Genomic DNA, 19,811 nt, shown 5'->3' with positions numbered 1-19,811 from the left:
CTCCGCGGCATGTGGGATCTTCCCGGACCTGGGCACGAACCCGTGTCCCCTGCATCAGCAGGTGGACTCTCAACCACTGCGCCACCAGGGAAGCCCTCAACAGATATTTATTAATAGCCCACACTGTCCTAGGCTTGCAGTTCATTAGTGAACACAACAAAGGTCCTGTCTTCATGGAGCTTCTGCTGCAGTGGGGAGAAACAGAATAGTAAAGATAGCAAGCAGCTTTATAGCATAAGTACAGTTGCCCGGCTCCCCACCCTGCCCAGGGTTCCACCTTCCATGGGTATGGAGGACCCACTGTACTATGCCGTTTTATACAAAGGACTTGAGCATCTGTGTTTTGGTATTTGTGGGGGTTCTGGAACTGAGGGATGACGTACTATGAGTAAAGAAAACATGGAGTGGAGTTTGGGTGTGTCAGCACTGTGTGTGTATGCGAGTTTTGCATGGTGATAGTGCAGGGGCTTAGCACAAATGATTGAGCCTTGAGTCACCTGGGGAAAGAACGTTACAGGCAGAGGGATAGTAGGTGCAAAGGCTGTGCTGTGAAGCATGCTGCTTTTGTTTGAGGAACAGCAAGGAGAGCTGAGTGAGGCCAGAGAGGTATGAGGGGTGAGGGGTAGATTGTAGAGGACCCTGTAGGTCATTGTAAGGACCTTGGCTTTTACTCTGAGCCACGGTGAGCAGAAGATGCTCTGACTGCTGGAATGAGGGGTGAGGATAAGGGGGAAGTAGGGAGCTGTGTTAAATCTAAGATAATTTAAAGCCCATAATCTCTGTTTAGAGACCAGTGCCCTAGCCTGGATTGGTGGTTATCCAACTTGATGTGCATCAGAATCACTTGGGGGGCTCGATAAAGCACAGATTAGGGTTTCTGATATGGCATTGAACTTGGGCTATGCTGATTTTTGAGGTGGCTGTGAGATGTCCAGATGTAGATGTTGAGGTAGATAGCTGTGTATGTGATAGGGAACTCACAGGAGTGGTAAGTTTGGGCTAGAGATACAAATTTGAGTCTAGAGACAAGGTAGTGATGAGATTGCCTCAGAGAAAGTATAGTGTGTGAGGAGTGAGAGGTGGGTGTGGGTCAAGCCTCAGTTGTTGCTGATCAGATAAATAAGGTGAGGATCCTTTATTGAACAGAGAGCCTTTGAGACTACTGTGTCTTAGGCATTGCTCAAGGGAACCAAACGTGGTTTACAGTCTCTAACCTTGTCCATCAATTCATCCATCGACCCATTTATCCTTCCTCTCTCCCACCTCCCTCTTCATTTTTTATTGTTATTCTTGGGTTGTGTTATATATTTGCCAGTATTTAGTGACACACCTCCCCTATATACTCTTAATTCCTGACTCTAGAATTGCTTAGTGGCCAATGTGTTTGACTTTCCAGCCTTCGTTCCACACCAAATGATGGCTCTAGGTCACCACAGCATCTCTTTCTCTAGGGGTTGATAGAGGCATTGCCAATAAGAGATGAAGAGTAGTTAACTGTGAGGCTTGGAGGAAGATTTCTTGGCTCCTAAGAAGATACAAGGAGAGTGTCCATTCTTTTTCATGACTCTGTGCTTGGAGGTGATTTCTGGACCTGGATGTCACACCCTGATTAAGGGTCAGCCTGGAGGCAAACTTGACATTCTGAGAAGGGTGGATCTGAGAGATGGATGGAACCACCCATTTAAGCTGCTTTACTTGTTGATTTCTTGTAATGCCTGAGAATTATTTTATTTTATTATTGTTTTGGCGGTACGCGGGCCTCTCACTGTTGTGGCCTCTCCTGTTGCGGAGCACAGGCTCCGGACGCGCAGGCTCAGCGGCCATGGCTCATGGGCCCAGCCGCTCTGCGGCATGTGGGATCTTCCTGGACCGGGGCACGAACCTGTGTCCCCTGCATCGGCAGGCAGACCCTCAACCACTGCGCCACCAGGGAAGCCCCGTGAGAATTATTGTTTTATTGTTAAAGCCTTTTGAAGTAAAGGTTTCTGATACTTGCAGCTAAAAAGCATCTTATCTGATACACCGTGCATTCTTTCCTAAAGGACTTAGCTCTTTTAACAACAGTTAAGATATTCCTTTAATTTTGTTTAAGCAATTCTTGTGCGCCTTTTCATTTATATTTTAATGATGCAGCATATTCAGATTTAGCCGTAGATCCTAAAGTTAGACTCGTGTTCACTAGGGAAGCTGTGGGTTGGTGAAGGGTAGTGGGAGATGTTAAAGAATCTGACTATAAATATCTTTTGGCAATACCTGATTAATATGGCTATTATTAAATATTATATAATGTGTCTAGGATTCTTTATTATTGAAGAAAAAGTTTATGTTTAAATCATATTATAGTCCTCTGTTATTCATGAGAGATATTTTGTAGAAACACATGCAGTACATCACTGACCACAGATTTATGTACTGCTTTATCTAAATCACTTCCTGTTGTAGATACTGTTTAAAATCTGAAAAGGGAAACATGTTTTGAAAAAATGGAACTGACATTATATATTTCTTTTTGCAGCACTTTTTTGCTTGTGTAATATAGGTCAAAAACATATTGATTGAATTTTCTCCTAAAATCATCTTATCTCTTTGAGGTGTAGGATTGGGGTTGGTTGGGGAGGGGAGATGGGAACTAATAAGTTGGGCCTGATGATTAGTTGTAATTCCTGGGACTTAAAAATATTTTTGTTCCCAACTTTTTAATTAAAATTTTCAACATACAGAAACATTGAAAGAATAATCTCCTATAGTAATCTCCCATATCAAAAATTTACTTACCCAGTAATTAGTAACAACATGCCATTAGTTTTTCCCTTTATATTGGAACATGCCTACATGTACACGTTTTCTGAATTATTTGAAGGTCAATTGCATCATGACCCTCTACCTTTATTGAGAAATGTAAGTGGTTATGAATGAGATGCAGCGGTCTCTACATTGTCTGACTATGAATATCCTAATAATTCTGTGGCTAACTCTTACTTACTAAAAAGATTTTTATCATTAAGGTCAGGTAATGTAATTCTGTTTCTCAGCCATGGTTTACTTTTTCATCCACTTATCATCTGTCTAAGCTCATTCTGGCTGCTGTAATAAGATACCATAAGCTGGGTGGCTTATCGACAACAAAACTTTATTTCTCACAGTCCTGGAGGCTGGGAAGTCCAAGATCAGGGCACCAGCAGATTCGGTGTCTGGTGAGGGCCCACTTCCTAGTTGGCTGTCTTTTTGCTGCAGCCTCACTCACCTGGCGGAAGGGGATGCGGGAGCTCTCTGGGTCTCTTTTACGAAGGCGTTAACCTCATTCATGAAGTCCCTGCTCTCATGACCTGTTCACCTCCCAAAGGCCCCATCTTTGTGGAACATAAAATCTGAGTTTGGGTCAATGAAATACTAATTTAGTAATGATAACCAGAGCATAGATTTTATACTATGTTTAATAGTCATTTCCTTTATTTAAAGAATTTCAAGGTACCCGAGGGTTCAGTTTTATTTAGAAGAACCTGGCTCTGATTTGGAGGATCGGGAGTGCAATTGCAATTCTGTGTCCAGCTAGGGAAGAATGATGTGTTAGGGTGGGAGTGAGACACGGAAAAGGCAGGACAGGGTTTGCTGGTGGGTATGACGTTTACGTGCACAGGAGTCACTGTTTGTGGTTGTGCTTCCAGAGGAGAGTTCTCGAGAATTTCTGGTCAGCCTCTGTCACCCTGTATGAAACAGCATGGATAGTGCTGGAAGCCGTGGTTGATGGCTCATCGAGAATGCTGGGTTTACAGCAGTGACTTACCAGCACTGTGAGGGCCAGAGGGCCAGTTTCCTCAGGATGCTTTTGTGAAATTGCCAGGAAACCTGTCCAGAAACCAGCCCTAACTCTGTAGCTTGTCTGTATTAGTTAGATGTAGTTAGAATGAGCCATTAGAAAAAAAATAGCAAGTTATGAAGCAGGCCATACAATGGTTAGTTTTCATTAGCTGGTGTCAGTAAAATTGAATGTGCCTCCCTCATTACTGGGAGGAAACATGTGGATCTGTGCTCACTGCAGTCAGCCTTCCTCAGTGTCCTTTTCTTAAGCACAAGTAGACAAGTTGGATGCTTGAGAAAGCAAACTGAGGATTTTCTATTGAGAATTTAGGCTGCTTCTCACAGGCTAGAATGGCCATGATGGGGCAATAATTATAAAAGATCCTGAGACACATCACCTCAGTGTTGTGATAACAGGCGGCACCGGTGGTCCAGGAACTACTTTCAGAAAGGCCTTTTAATTCTCAACTTAAGTGAGGGACTAAAGAACCCGGGGAGGTACCTGCCACCCTGGGTTTGCATTGCGCTTTGCTCTGCATTTCTTTTTTTTTTAACATCTTTATTGGGGTATAATTGCTTTACAATGGTGTGTTAGTTTCTGCTTTATAACAAAGTGAATCAGCTATACATATACATATGTCCCCATAGCTCCTCCCTCTTGCGTCTCCCTCCCACCCTCCATATCCCACCCCTCTAGGTGGTCACAAAGCACCTAGCTGATCTCCCTGTGCTATGTGGCTGCTTCCCACTAGCTATCTATTTTACATTTGGTAGTGTATATATGTCCATGCCACTCTCTCACTTTGTCCCGGCTTACCCTTCCCCCTCCCCGTGTCCTCAAGTCCATTCTCTACATCTGTGTCTTTATTCCTGTCTTGCCGCTAGGTTCTTCAGAACCTTTTTTTTTTTTTAAGATTCTGTATATATGTGTTAGCATACGGTATTTGTTCTTCTCTTTCTGACTTACTTCACTCTGTATGACAAAAACAGTGGTTAGATGCCACGAAGTAGGTGGCAATGCCTTAACCGTATGCATGTTGTCAGGCCCGAAGGCCTCTTCCATCCTTGTCAAGGGGAGTGCTAACCTTCTCTTCTTTCACACAACACTGCTCTGCATTTCTGTATTGTTTCACCAACTCCATGTGTATCCCTAAGCTGAATAATTATGAAGACAGTGATGGATAATTACGAGGATTGGCGTCAGAAGCTCACGCACGGAGGAGGCAGTGTTGCCATTGTTCCGGAAAGACTCCCAGAAGAAGAGAAATTGGAGTTTCTGTTCACAGTCTGACCTGAGGCATTCTGAGAGATGACCAGAGGCCACTCAGGCCTCCATTGGGCAAGGTTATGAGTGAGTCCCTGATGAATGGGCCTACCTCGGGTGTCTAGCAGAGTTGAACTGTGGGCCAGCCACTGGCAGGCATGTGGGAAGTGGGCTACTGTTCTGCTTCTCAGCACTCCTGTGGCTGATGGTCAGCTCTCTACAGAGGTTAGCTGGACACTTGTGTGGGGCAACTGGGGAGTCTCAGCAGAGCCCAGGCACCCAGAGGACAGCAGCGCCTTAGCGGGTGGTCCACATCCACCTTGGAGGAGGGATCTGGCTGTGACGCTCACTGGTGCCCCCAGTGGTAGTGTGCTGGCATGGAAGAGCCGAGCACTGGAGAAGAATGGGGATACAAAAGACACCCCACCCCATCCGAGGCTCTGCTGTCCGTGGTTTCATTTACCTATGGTTAACCACAGTCAGAGAATATTAAACAGAAAATTCCAGAAATAAACAATGCCTACGTTTTAAATTACACACTCTTCCGAGTAGCGTGATGAAATCTTGCGCCATCCCACCCAGGATGTGAATCAACCCTTTGTCCAGCATATCCTGCCCATGAGTCACTTAGTAGCTGTCCCGGGTATCAGATCCACTGTTGAGGTTTCACAGTGCTTGTGTTCAAGTCACCCTTGGTTTACTTAATAGCGTCCCCAAAGCATGAGAATACTGATGCTGACAGTTTGGATGTGCTAAAGGGAAGCTGTAAGGTGCTTCCTTTAAGTGAAGCACCTTAGGTGGAAGGTGAAAGTTCTTGACTTTAATAAGGAGAGGAAAAAAATTGTATGCTGAGGTTGATTAGATTCATGGTAAGAATGAATCTCCGTGAAATTTTGAAAAAGGAAGAAAATTTGTACTAGTTTTGTCGTCATACCTCACTTGGCAAAAGTTATGGCCAGAGTGTGTGTTAAACCCTTAGTTAAGATGGAAAAGACAATACATTTATATAATAAGATACTTTGAGAGAGAGACCAATTTTATATAACTTTTATTACAAAATATTGTTATAATTGTTCTATTTAATTGTTGATCTCTTACTGTGCCTAATTTATAAATTAAACTTTACCATAGGTATGTATAGGGAAAAAAACATAGTATATGTAGGGTTTGGTACTATTTTCAGTTTGAGGCATCCACTGGGGATCTTGGAATGTATCCCCCCATGGATAAGCAGGGGACTGCTGTCAGTTGTGACTGCTATCAGATGCCATTGTATAGGGAGCTGGTGGATCATTGCTTTGAGCTGTATTTTGTGAATGAACATGTTGTTTTATAGAGAACCTAGCCGTAGAAGCCTGGGGAGGAAAAAATATGAATAAGCAAATGACATGAATTTTAGAGTGTATATTTTTGAAAATGGTTTAAAAAATTTAATTATGCTTGTGACAAATATAGTCTGATTTATTTTGATAACTGAAATGTAGCATACTAAGGAAGAGATTGTAGAAATAATGTGTAAGATTGTAGTTTAGTCATAACTTTGAATTGGAATAATATTAGGACACATATCTTTTTTGACATATACCTTTATTCTTATATTGACCAAAACAAATGGCTTCAGAACCAGATTTCTTGATTTTGAATTCTGGCTCTACTGCTGGGATGACTTTGGCCTAACCTTTTTGGCTTCAGTTTCCTCCCATTATTATTATTGTTATTGTTGTTTTCTGTATAACAGATAGGTGCAGTGTGCCTAAATATTTCCTGCAGTGTCAAGATATAAATAACTTTTATTTTATTTTTAACAGGGACCTCCGAAACAATCTTATTAGTAGTATAGATCCAGGTGCCTTTTGGGGACTGTCATCGCTAAAACGATTGTAAGTGTTTGAATTGCTGACTTATGAATTTGAACTGTTGTAAGTAACTGTTAACCTACTTTAAACTTTAACACGATAAAAAAAGTGGCTTTTTAATAATTTTTAGAAGTTCATCTAGCCAGGTCCTAGATAGAGAAACAGAGTGTTTAATGTAAGTAGCTTAGAAGGCAGTTTATTTTTACAGTAATATGGTTTGTTTGGTGATAGATGGTTGCATCCCTCTTACGGTAATGAAATCATGATGGTTGGCTTTGCCAGCTGCCATAATCTGTAGATGATTTTCAGGTTATGAATACGTTTAAACAGTCTCTTGTAAATGCCCTAAAAATTGAGGCCCCTTTCTATTAATGGTTTAAAATCTTGCCATTTTTCCATATATTTTCTCTATGTATTATCATTTCAAAACCTAAAGACCAGTTTTTATTATTTCTGAAGCTAAACACCCCTGCTCCCCTTACTGTGCTCATGTCACGGTTGCTGTGTGAACATGCTCATATTTGAGAGGTCACCCTGTGCTCAAGCCATGTGGACTGTCCCACCACCCTTTATTCCTTCTAAATGCATTTATTGAGTGCGGGCTACTTACTTATGCTCTGACTTCTCTGGAAGAGCACACAGACTCTTGGGGGCAAATAGATGATGCAAACACATCCTAAATAATAATGATAGTAGTCTGCCAGGGAAAGGAGGGGGACCACCTTAGAGGGGAATGACCTGCCTTGAGAGCGGCCAGCTGTTAGATTTGACCTTGCCCCCGAGGGGTGAATACATATTGAAGAATAACAGAACGAGCATCCTAAGCAGAGTGGACATAGGTGTGAAAGAACATGTCCTTCGGCCAGAGCTTCAAGTAGAAAGGGGGAAAAAACGTTGGGAGATAAGCTGGTCAGGGGGGAACTAGGCTTTTGATGCTTTCCTGCCACGTTGAAGAATTTCGAATCTATTTGTTAGACAGTAGGGACTGGCAGAACTTTTTCATTGTGGAGTTGATGTGATGAGATTTGTGGCGTCAGAGTTGCAGTGGATCAAGCTGGGTTTAGAGTTCAGTAAAAGTAACGTATCAACCAGGTATAGCAATGTAATCGAAGTGGGAAGACAGAGATCAGCATCAATTCAGTTACAAAAAAATTCATTGATTCTATCCTGTGTGCCCAGTAGTGAGCCAGGCTCTAGAGATACAAAGGGAACTCAGGAACTGCTTGGAAGGTTTGCAGTTCAGTGGAATCGTTATATACCAACCAAGAACCTGAATATGGAATTGGAATATACTCCCGGAGAGATGGAGCAGTAGCTGGAGTTCAGCTGCTAAGAGTCATTGAAGCTGTTAGGAGTCAGCCATACGGACACAGGCAGGGGCACGGAACACGGCCATCAGTAGGCTACGTGCATCTCCAGAAACAGTCATTAGGAAGTGGAGGGGCAGCAGCTAACTGAGCTTGATGTATAACAATGAGTCATTTTCTTGTTTCTTACTGGGGCAAACTGACATCATGCTTGGATGGAACGTGAGTCCTCCTGTGGGGAACAGGAGTGTAGGTGCTAGACCTACCCTATCAAACTCTGGGGCTGAGGCTAAACCACCTTTGTTTCCACAGTCCCTCCTAGTGATTTTGATGCTGAAGTTAGAGAACTTCTAGAATATTTTTCCTTCCAACTTGTTTTTCCAAAAGGAGGGAGGAGTGTGGCATCATATGGCCAGACAAGTCCACTCATTCTCTCCTTCTGTGATCCACACCACTGTGTTCTGTTTTCTGGTAATAGGGAGATCAATACTGATAATATCTCCATGTCAAGGTAGAGATTGAATGAAACTTGACTGTTAATAAAAAGCAGGTTCATCAGGATGTTTCAGGGATACTGTAGAATATCTTAGGTTCTCCATCCAGTTCTTTATCCTTCAGTAAATAATTTTTCAAGTACTGCTATCCAAACTAAATAAAAATTCTTGTTCAGTAGCACTTAATTACTATTATTGTCCCAGATGTTGCCTTAGCATTTTTTCATTGCATTACACATTAAGTAGTCTCTTGTGTTCTTGCCTAGGGAGGTAATTGTCATTTATAATGTTCTTCCCATAGAAAATTCATTCTTAATTCCAAACAGCTAACTTGTAATTGAACTTATGGTATACAGCTTGTAAGCTGAGAGAGTCCTATACGTAAACTCAATGAGATATAAAGATATTCTGCTAGTTGCTTCTAGATTATAGGCAGTTTTTCTTATGAGGCCTTCAATCATTCATTCATTTCAATTGTGCATCTCACTCGGCAGCCACATGTAAAGTATTTTTGTAAGTGTCCCATGCCTTTGCCTTTATTTTATAGATAATTTGGATCAGGAAGATTAAGTGGCTTTCTGAAGAGTAAACTACCAGAAGTAGGTAAAACCTAGACCCATTCAGTTTCTCCTTTGCTTTATCAACAAATTCAAGCTGATTCTCAATTCAAATTAAAACCCATTACCAATACCTAAATTCCATTTTAAATAGGTATAGCTGTAATGAAATTGTTTCCCAAAGAATCAGTGGTAGTTGCACCATTTAAAGCTCAGAATTGAGACAAGATAATGAATAGAGCACAGAAATGCTTGTTTAAGCAACACTTCACAAGATGATGCCTAATTTTCTTAAACAGTAAAGCCCAGAAATAGAGGAAAATCAGCTGGAATTTTAAAAAAGTCCCACACGATTAAAAATACTTAGCGTTAATATTCTGAGGAGCTGGAGCACAGCGAATGCAGATAAAGACTTTCATTGCTTAAGATTTTTTTTTTTAATCAAAAGTTTCCGTAAGAAAGGGAAGGCAGTGCTATGAAATTTTTGGAAACCAGGATTACCTAAACTAGCTTTTGAAATATCTAGAGGAAAAAGTTAATGAGTAGGTACCGGATTCAAATGCAAAGTCTTTGTAATTTCTCTCGGACTAATACATTTTTTTCCCCATTACCAGGTATACAATTTAGAATCAGTTTTAATTTAGAAATGGGTGGTACAAGTCTTTAAAGAGTAACTCAGAGTGAAATTCAAAGAATATATGCTTTTCTATTACAGAGAATAATATGGGCATTGAAGAAAATATGATAAAAATATTTTTAAAATTCGGTTTAGAAAGTTTGTTTTAGTTCTTTTATTGAAATTCAGAATGATCAATAATTTCAAATCTAACAACCGAGAAAAATTAAGATTAATTGTTTTAGGGCTTTCATACTAAATCCACTGATGGAAAATGTTGCAAGCCATGCTGTCTCATTTGAAGAAATTGTCAGTTACCTCCCAATTAAAATGTAATCTGATTGAAATGTAAAATTGTATTCACTGTGCTTGGTGTGAAGAAAAATAGTGTAGAAAGATAGAACAAAATACTAAAATTATCACACAGTTAAAAGGAAAAAAGTTTCATGGCTTGAGGAGAAGAAAAAAATGGATAGAAAGTAACATTTGATAGGAAATGTAAGAAGTTAGGAGTGACTGGAAAAAATGGGCCGTTACCTAGATATAGTTATAAAGTAATTTGACTTGGAGCATAAATGACAAATCTGTAAAGTAAAAGCTAACTCAGTTGTTTTTTTCATTACAGTCAAAACTTCTGAGTATTTAAGGAATGAAATTAGAAAGCATTAAGTTTCAGATGTTCTTGAGGAAATAAAAGTTTCAGCATTTTGGTAATTTGCCCTTTTACCCATTGTCCGTTGGATGTTGCCTGAGATCAGGCTCTGTTCCCTAACTTAACCTAGCATGATTAGCTGTGTAGATCATCACAGACAATAAGATGGAGTCTCATTTTTACTACTTCGGTTTTATCTTGAGTCATTTGACAGGAGTAAATGCTTGAAATATCAAGGGCACTGTAATTAAACAGCGTTTAGCCTGTACGTGCCAGAAGTAAGTGAAAGCAAGGATTATTTCTTCTCTCAGTGCTGCACTTGAGATAGTGCTGCACAGAGATGCTTAAGAGATAGATAGATGCTTAAGAGATAGGACTTGTGTGATACCTGGGTGCCATTCTTGAATATTGAATGTATGAAACCTTCATTAACCAAGAGAACTAATTGAAGACACTTTTTCCCTTTCTCTCTAGGGATCTGACAAACAATCGAATAGGGTGTCTGAATGCAGACATATTCCGAGGACTCACCAATCTCGTTAGGCTGTAAGTACCTCTTTCTTTTGTATTATAATACAAGGAAGCATTTGAACCAGTACCCAAATTTTTATGACCACCTATATGTTTAATATTAAAATAACAACTGTAGAGGTTACAGAAGTGGTAGGATATAAGGAGCTGGCAATTTAATCATGGAGATATAATGTCATCAGAACATAACAATGCATTATATCCTCCGTCCCAAACACGCACACAGCACGCACGCACACACACACACACACACGATGTAGTATATACCCCAGGGAACATGTCCACATTGAGAGACATGATCAAAGCTTTGCCACTTTGGGAAAATTTCTTGGAAGAGATGAAACTTGAGCTGATGGTCCAGATCGTTAGAAAGGAAAAGAAGTCAAGCAAATGATAAAAGGAGGTAGAAATAAGAGTGAGGCCAGTTTGTCAAGGTGAAGGCCGTTGGACTTATGAGTAAAATGACCATCTGAATCACACCTCTGACCTTGTGATTATAGGTGAGTTGTTTAGCTTTTCTCTTTTTCAGATGAAAAAGTAGATTAATAAAGTAAGTAAGTAAAGTAAATAATAAATAAAGTAAGATTAATAATACCTCAAAGTTATTATAAGGATTAATTAGCATTTGAATTATCTATACCTGTATCTTATAATTTGTATCTAATGTAAGTGCAGAACTTTGTATATGCCATCAAATATATTTTAATTTTATTTTTAAAATAGACTCTGAGAGTAAGTAGAAGTAAGTTCAGTTATCTATAATAGAGCTTTATACAAGACCATATGAAAAGCAGACTGAAGCTTAGAACTCATTCAACCCTAGGAAGCCACTGAAAGACATTGATGTGGGAAAATGGCATAAAATCATGATTTAGAGAAGAGCAATCTAGAAATAGGGTGCCGGGTGAAATGCAGGATTTAGGGGTAGAAGTTTTAGTATTGAGATCACCTATGCCTGGTTCTTTCTCTTTGTAGCTTTTTAGAATGTTTCTTCTGTTTCGTTCAAGTTAACTTTGAAAAAGCTATAGCGGCTTAAGTAGTGCGATCATTTCATCTATACAGTAAGGGAGGGTCTCCAAATCACTTGCCAGAACAGAATAAAGTTACTCCTGCTTCTTAGTCAGCAGATTTGTATTTTTCAGTGTGCCCTTTAATTCTGGAGGAAAGATAGTTGGCCAAGTTTATGTTTTTAAACAAAAGATTGATTTGGTGTACAGCTTTACTCATAGCGAGAAATTAATTAAATCAATTACGGTTTCCCTTTTTGTAGCTGGATTACAAACAATTTCCTTTCAGTGCTTTCATTATCTCGAGAGTTTTGTATTTTTCATTTTAAGGAATGTATAAGAATTGGCAAATTGAGGCATTTATGGAGAAAATTTGTTATACTTTTGGGTAGCTGTGAATCAAATAATGAAAAAGGGAGTCTGAAGTTTTTTGACCATTTTCTTGACTTTAGTTTCAGATGGATATGTAGCTTTGGTCTAGGAATTTTTGACCCATCAGCAAATGTTCTTTAGGCAAAAGAGCTGTGTGGGACAGTGCTTACATTAAGGCAAGTTACTATATGCTTACTATTATTATTTTTATTTGCCTCCTGCCTTAAAAGCAAACATTTTTGGAAGTTTTAGAGCTTGGGTTGTATCTTACATTTTTACCAATTCTCTGATACCTGTGAGAATTTACAGGTCATGGAACACAGTGGACATATATCCAGGTGAATCATTAAAACATAGAAATAGCACTACCACGTTTCCTACTTTGAGATTGATTGAGATGATTTTGTAGCCCATGCAATAATAGATGATGGTGGCTCTTTTTTTCTTTGTTTTAAGAAAACAAGTCCACAGTTTTATATATTTACTTTTCTTTAAGTTTAAATCCATGAAGGGTATACTGTCACTCGGATTCTCTGTCCAATGGCCTTAGCAAGGAGGTTGCTTTGGAATTTAGAATGAACCATGATGCCACTGTTTCCATAAGCATAAGTTATCTTTTCCCAGATTACTCTGGTTTTGTTAGGTTTTCCACCAGGAGTTACTGTGTTGTTCTTTGTTTTGCGCACATAAGCACATCTCCTGCCTAGATAGAATTGTTTCACCTTGAGCATATACACCTTCAGTTTTCAGGAGAGCCATTTGCTCCCTCTGGTTTCGTAGATCCCGCTTATAGCCAACAAAAATGGCCTTGGACCACAACCTTCCAGACATACTTGTCCTGTTAGAAGTCCTGTTCCCAGCAGGCTTCCACAGGGTCCAAGAAGGCTGAAATAGAAAGGGTGATGGTGGCTCTTTTAAATGCAACAATATGGCATATATAGAACTATACCTGACATATCCTTTAAATACTGTTCTAAGAAAAATTGCTAATTGAGGTAGCTTCTTAACATTGAAGAATGCATTGCAGTGGAGTTGCTTGTGATAATTTGGGTTGACATAGTTCTAGAGCTGTGGATCAGGAAACTTTGAATGGGTGTTCTGCTCTCTAAGCCAGGCTGTATGCCGGTTGTGAAGGCTGGTAACAATTTATATTTCAGACATGGAGAATAGCATTTTCTCAGTCTAACAGGTGGAAAAGAGAATCTGATTAGTTAAGGGGCATGTAGTAAATTTTTTTTTTAACATCTCTTTTTTTTTTTTTTTTTGCGGTACGCGGGCCTCTCACTGTTGTGGCCTCTCCCATTGCGGAGCACAGGCTCCGGACACGCAGGCTCAGTGGCCATGGCTCACGGGCCCAGCCGCTCTGCGGCATGTGGGATCTTCCCGGACGGGGGCACGAACCCGTGTCCCCTGCATTGGCAGGCGGACTCTCAACCACTGCGCCACCAGGGAAGCTCTTTAACATCTTTATTGGAGTATAATTGCTTTACAATGGTGTGTTCGTTTCTGCTTTATAACAAAGTGAATCAGTTATACCTATACATATGTCCCCATATCTCTTCCCTCTTGCATCTCCCTCCCACCCTCCCTATCTCACCCCTCTAGGTGGTCACAAAGCACCGAGCTGATCTCCCTGTGCTATGTGGCTGCTTCCCACTAGCTATCTATTTTACACTTGGTAGTGTATATATGTCCATGCCACTCTCTCGCTTTGTCCCAGCTTACCCTTCCCCCTCCCCGTGTCCTCAAGTCTATTCTCTATGTCTGCATCTCTATTCCCGTCTTGCCCCTAGGTTCTTCATGACCTTTTTTTTTTTTTTTAGATTCCATATATATGTATTAGCATACAGTATTTGTTTTTCTCTTTCTCACTTACTTCACTCTGTATGACAGACTCTAGGTCCATCCACCTCATGTAGTACATTTTTTAGGTTAGGAATCAGAGAAGCTCCCTAATTACTATTTCTCACCCCAAAGAGTAAGTGTACAAAAGAAATCAGTCTCGAGTGGATCACTGTTCTAGCTATTTCCTCAGCTACCTCTTCAGCTGAACTTTCTGGGTTACCCTGGAACTTGGGATCTCAGACTGACTTGGCCTCTTAGCCAAAGGGGCTGGAAACCTTGGCAGACACCCTGTTGCATTCTCACCCATACTTCTTATCATATCGAAACATCTTGGCTTTGGCGATTCAGTGTAAAAATTCAAAAATGGCTTTTTAAAAATATGTCAGAGGATTCAGTGGACTTGGGTGTGGTGGGTAAAATTGATTAATTCTATGTATTGATCTCTGCCTTTATTGATGGAGAAATTCTGGGAAGTGAAACCATCCTCCCAGAGATTCCCATTGTAACCCTAGGAGTAACTGACAGACAAAGATGGGACCCAATAATGGACTTCAGTGAAGTCTCTGTCCTTCACTTAGGAAGTTGATTTACAGAGAAATTGTCAGCAGATCAAAAAAAGCAAAGATTTCCTTTGTTTTCTTTATGAATTTTGGTCAGTTTAAAGCCTGTTTTCCCCTAAGAAAATTATACCTTTAATATTTTTCTATCAGAAATAGTAGGTGAGTGATATTTATAAGAACTTCCTTTTTACAATTAAAAATTACTGGTGCTGTTAAGTAATAAACCATATAGAGAGATATGAAGCAAAAGTTAAATCTCCCCTTCATCACTTCAGACACACCCTTCTGAGATAGCATGTACTAACTGGTGTATATATTCTCAGATTTTTCTGTCGTTCCCCGCCCCCCCCCGAAATGTGCAGGCTTTCACATAGGGCTTTAAAAATGTGCTCTACTTGACATTGTACTTAAAACATTTTTTACTGACGTACCCTTAATATCTTTTCAGGAGAATACATATTGATTTAGTTCATGTGAATAGCTATAGAACATTCCAAGTATAGAACAGATCATAATTTAGTCAATTATTCCTCTGTTAATGTAGATACTATCTGATTCCTTTCCTCCTCCTTTAACAAATCTGCCCTGGTAAACATTCCTGTATATACACAGGTGCTGCATCATACACACTTAACTTATAGGAATACAAATATATCTGTGTAGCAAAAAGTAAGTAAAGAAAAATTGACAGAGTAAGAAACAACATGAGTGGGAGTAGGTGGGTAATTCACCTACCACCCCATTCAGTAAACTACATTAGGACACAAGAGCGGTGTCTTTGCTGGGAATGTTGTCATTCTCAGTTTCCTTGTGCTTCTTTTGGTGTAAGCACCTCAGAGTTGGAATGGGATTTTAATGTTTTAAAGTATGTGTAGGTTTTTATGGCCACCAGCCGAAGCCAGTTACTTCATAGGTGTCCAGCCAAACAAATAGCAGTCTGTTCCAACATTGGAGGAAGAATTGGTTTGTGTTGGTACTTACTGAGAGGATGGCATGTCTGTCTCCAATGTGATTGCCTCCTCTGTGATTTCCAAGGGAAAAAAAAATTATAATACCTAATAATTAGAATAAAGTTACATAGTAATTAGAATCTAATGGTCCCTGTAAGCTGCAATTATCTTGTTTATACTTAAATCCTATATTTGTAGAATGTATTTTTATTTCCAACTTACTACTATGGACTCTTTCAGAACATCGAAAAAAATATTACAGGTAATTGTATAAGGAATCTCCATGGACCCATCAATCAGTTTCAACACTTAGTAACTCATAGCCAGTCTTGTTTTAGTTACACCTCACATCTCTTGTCTTCCTGCGTACATTTTAGAGTAAATCCCAGAAGTCATATAATTTCACATAGGGTACCTTCATAAAAGTATAGTTGTTCATTTTAATTGCATCTAGGTTACTTTCTTAAAATGTTACAGTGATTTACACTCCATCAGCTGTACCCTTTTCCAAATCCACATTCAGTATTCACTCTGATAGGCCAAAAAAGAAAAGGGCATCGCTTTCATGGTTCTTTTGATTTGCAAGTATTCTTTTTGTTTTTTAAGTTCCTAGGCAATTCTTTTATGAAGATCAAAATTATTTTATCCAGCCTTTTTTCTATCAAAAAAATCCTAAGGCAATAAAAATGAATCCAGTGATGTTCTTACTGAAATCCATTATATCAGTATATTAATTTGTGAGGGATTGGTGTTTGTATAATATTGTCTTCCCATCCAGGAATACATTGCTGCAGGTGTCATGGTAACAGCTGACCTCTCCCCCATCAATTCTCTTTCTCTCCTCACTGGAGAATCCATCTACCCAATTGTCACTTTCTTCCACACTTGAAGGATGAAACTCAGACTCTGGAGGAGAGGCAGGCCTCCTTGCAGGTCTCAGGACTTCTTCCTTGAGAACTCTAGGTCCAAATATTATCATTCTTTTTTTTTAAAATTATTTTTTAAAATTTATTTTTGGCTGCATTGGGTCTTCGTTGTTGCATGCGGGCTTTCTCTAGTTGCAGCGAGCAGGGGCTACTCGGCGAGCAGGGGCTACTCTTCATTGTGGTGCGCAGGCTTCTCATTGCAGTGGCTTCTCTTTTACGGAGCCCGGGCTCTAGGTGTGCTGTGGCACGAGGGCTCAGTAGTTGTGGCTCACGGGCTCTAGAGCACAGGCTCAGTAGTTGTGGTGCCCGGGTGTAGTTGCTCTGTGGCATGTGGGATATTCCTGGACCAGGGCTCGAACCCGTGTCCCCTGCACTGGCAGGCGGATTCTTAACCACTGTGCCACAAGGGAAGTCCCAAAATTTTATCATTCTTGTTACTACAATAGGCACAGAAAAGATCTTGTGATGGTTGGACCATGCTGCCATTTTCCCAGAGTCTTTGCTAGCGCCTCCTAAAGGTGGGGTCTGAACAGTCAGCCACCACAATTGAGCACCTACTATATACCCCAGTTTGTTACTAGCTGACAGAGGTACCCCAGTAAATAAGACACACAAGTCCTTCCTCTCCTGGAGCTTATAGTCAAGCATGGAAGAAATCACAAAAAATGATTTGGTCAAAGCATGATGGGTGTAACAAACTACTCACATTGTAGCATAAGTTGTTCTGCCGTTCATACAGAACTCTGCAAGTGTTTAGGTATTAAAGCCATGATACAGGGGGAAACGAGAGAGGTTAAGTAATTTGCCCAAAGCCAACACGGAATTCTATCCCAAGTCTTTCGTCTTAAACCCTGGACTCATTTCACTCTGCCAACGTATTTTACTGGGTTACTGTCAGCTGTTGCTGGCCCTTCAGACCCTCGTTTTCCATGTTTTTTTAAATTTTTGCTTTCTTATGTGATACTGAGTGAACACATGAAGAATAATTCTTGTTTCAATGAGAGTATGACTGAAGATCTAGTTCAGGAAGTCAACTTTGAGGTTCACATGATATTTGATAGAAAAATCCTTATCCAGCAGTAATTTTAAATAATTTTGTTTACTGCCTTATATAAGGTTAAGAACAATTTCTTCTTCAACTTTGGAGAAAATATTTACTAGATGTTTCTCTTCATAAGATTTAAAATAACTTTCATAAATTCTTTATAACAGTAGTTAATGATAGGACATTTTAGGAAATATAAAATAGATAAAACGGTATATAATTGTTAGCATTGCTTAAAGTGTAATTATTTCCTTTTTTCCAGGAACCTTTCAGGGAATTTGTTTTCATCATTATCTCAAGGAACTTTTGATTATCTTGGCTCATTACGATCTTTGTAAGTAAGAATTTTTCTCCTGTTTTAGTAGATATATTTTAGTGTTTTAAAGTTAAAAAGTTATTATATGGCTTAAGAGACTTCATAGGAAAAGCTTGTGATTTTGCAATAATTAGAATCTCACTTGAGAACTTGCATTCACATTGAAAAACATACCATAAACCTTAATAATGTGTTTCAGGCTGGGACAACCATTTTCTCCTTAGAATACTACTCTATCTCTCTAATTTATATTTAAAGTAAATAAATTGGTAATTTTTTTCTCTTTGTATTTCCAAATCAGAAAATATTTTGTTCAGCTAATTAAATTCCCAAAGTATAAAATATGCCTCCCTCCCTATGAAGAATTTATAGGGCTTCCCTGATGGCGCAGTGGTTGAGTCCGCCTGCTGATGCAGGGAACACAGGTTCATGCCCCGGTCTGGGAAGATCCCACATGCCGCAGAGCGGCTGGGCCCGTGAGCCATGGCCGCTGAGCCTATGCGTCCGGAGCCTGTGCTCCACAACGGGAGAGGCCACAACAGTGAGAGGCCCACGTACCGCAAAAAAAAAAAAAAAAAAAGAATTTATAGTTAAGACTGTTATGCTTTAGCGATTTAATTTTATCCTGTAACTCCATCCCCCAAACTGAATTCACAACTTATTACTGACATTTCTAGGCATGCTTACATAGAATGCCTGCTTTATGAAGTCAGCGTAAGGTCATATTTACATAATTTCTCTGTAGCTTTAGAACTGGCTGATTTTTCCCCCCAAAATACAGTTTTATTAAGTGCGAGATTGTATGGGAGTTACTTTTGAAGCTAACTGTATTTTCAGATAAACCTTAATATATTTCAAAGTATAAGTTATAATGATTTCTGTTGGAATTACAGTTAAAGATAATGTTTTTCAAATTTTTATGGTATATAACATATGGGCTTGAGTCTCTTTTTCCAGTGAAAAATGTCTTCTCTGCCAGATGTCTGTTTGATGTATGTTGACTTCTTCCCTTTTTTCCCTTCCCTCCTCCTCATCTTTCGTTTTCTAAATTTATCATTTCAATCTCATTTAGCAGTTTTCATTGGGATGTAGCTGATAGGTTAGGCGCTCACGGTGCTTCTCCCCATGGCAGACATATGTATGTAGTTCTAGAATCACACGGCATCAAACTCTATCTGGTCTTTTTGGTACTGCTACGGTTCTTATCCAGAAAACTGCTTTTTAGTGAAAACATCTCCTTTTAGTGGGCTCATGTCAGCCATTTCTGTGAAGTTTAGGAAATAAAGGCTGTAAAAATAATCTGGCTTTTGAGACCCTGGATAGCAGCAATGTAGGAAGTACTTTCATCCAAAAATTGGGCAAAATTGCCAGTGTTTATAACTGATCGTGCTGGAAACTGACCAGAAGGTGGTGCTTAGGAATTAGAAGTCAGCCAGTCATCCTAGTCAGATAAACAGAATATAACCATGTGAAACAGTCATATATTGCTTTATGTTGCCAGAACTAACAGAGTTTGCAGGTATTTAAGCCAAGAACATGGCAGTGATGATGGAAAAATTGGGGAAGGCTTCAGGATCCAGTATTTGTACCACAGACTTGATGAAAGGGTAACAGTTTGATAGACACAAAGGATGGGGATGTGGTGTTCCAGTACCCTGGGCTTCAGGAGTTTGTTACATAGATGAGGAATAGATTTTGTTCACGTGCCAAATTTG

The 19,811-nt window shown here is 39.7% G+C and overlaps 1 protein-coding gene, 1 non-coding gene and 1 pseudogene across 3 annotated transcripts in view; 1 reads left to right on the top strand and 2 right to left on the bottom strand.

Annotated features, from left to right (window-relative positions):
- Positions 1-19,811, top strand: part of ADGRA3 (adhesion G protein-coupled receptor A3) — a 118,754-nt gene that overhangs the window by 39,411 nt on the left and 59,532 nt on the right. For both annotated transcript variants that reach the window (XM_067735642.1, XM_067735643.1), the window contains exons 3-5: positions 6,871-6,942; positions 11,019-11,090; positions 18,043-18,114. In XM_067735642.1, coding sequence (XP_067591743.1) covers positions 6,871-6,942; positions 11,019-11,090; positions 18,043-18,114 — 216 coding nt within the window. The remainder of the gene's footprint in view (positions 1-6,870; positions 6,943-11,018; positions 11,091-18,042; positions 18,115-19,811) is intronic.
- Positions 4,780-4,905, bottom strand: LOC137224167 (U6atac minor spliceosomal RNA). The gene has a single exon (XR_010943265.1). It is a non-coding gene; the product is annotated as a U6atac minor spliceosomal RNA (small nuclear RNA).
- Positions 12,952-13,319, bottom strand: LOC137223131 (large ribosomal subunit protein eL33 pseudogene; annotated as a pseudogene).

Source organism: Pseudorca crassidens, chromosome 4 (assembly GCF_039906515.1).
Source record: "Pseudorca crassidens isolate mPseCra1 chromosome 4, mPseCra1.hap1, whole genome shotgun sequence".
Classification (NCBI taxonomy): Eukaryota; Metazoa; Chordata; class Mammalia; order Artiodactyla; family Delphinidae; genus Pseudorca; species Pseudorca crassidens.
The sequence above is the reverse complement of the archived record's forward strand: the minus strand, read 5'-3'. Positions and strand labels throughout refer to the sequence as shown.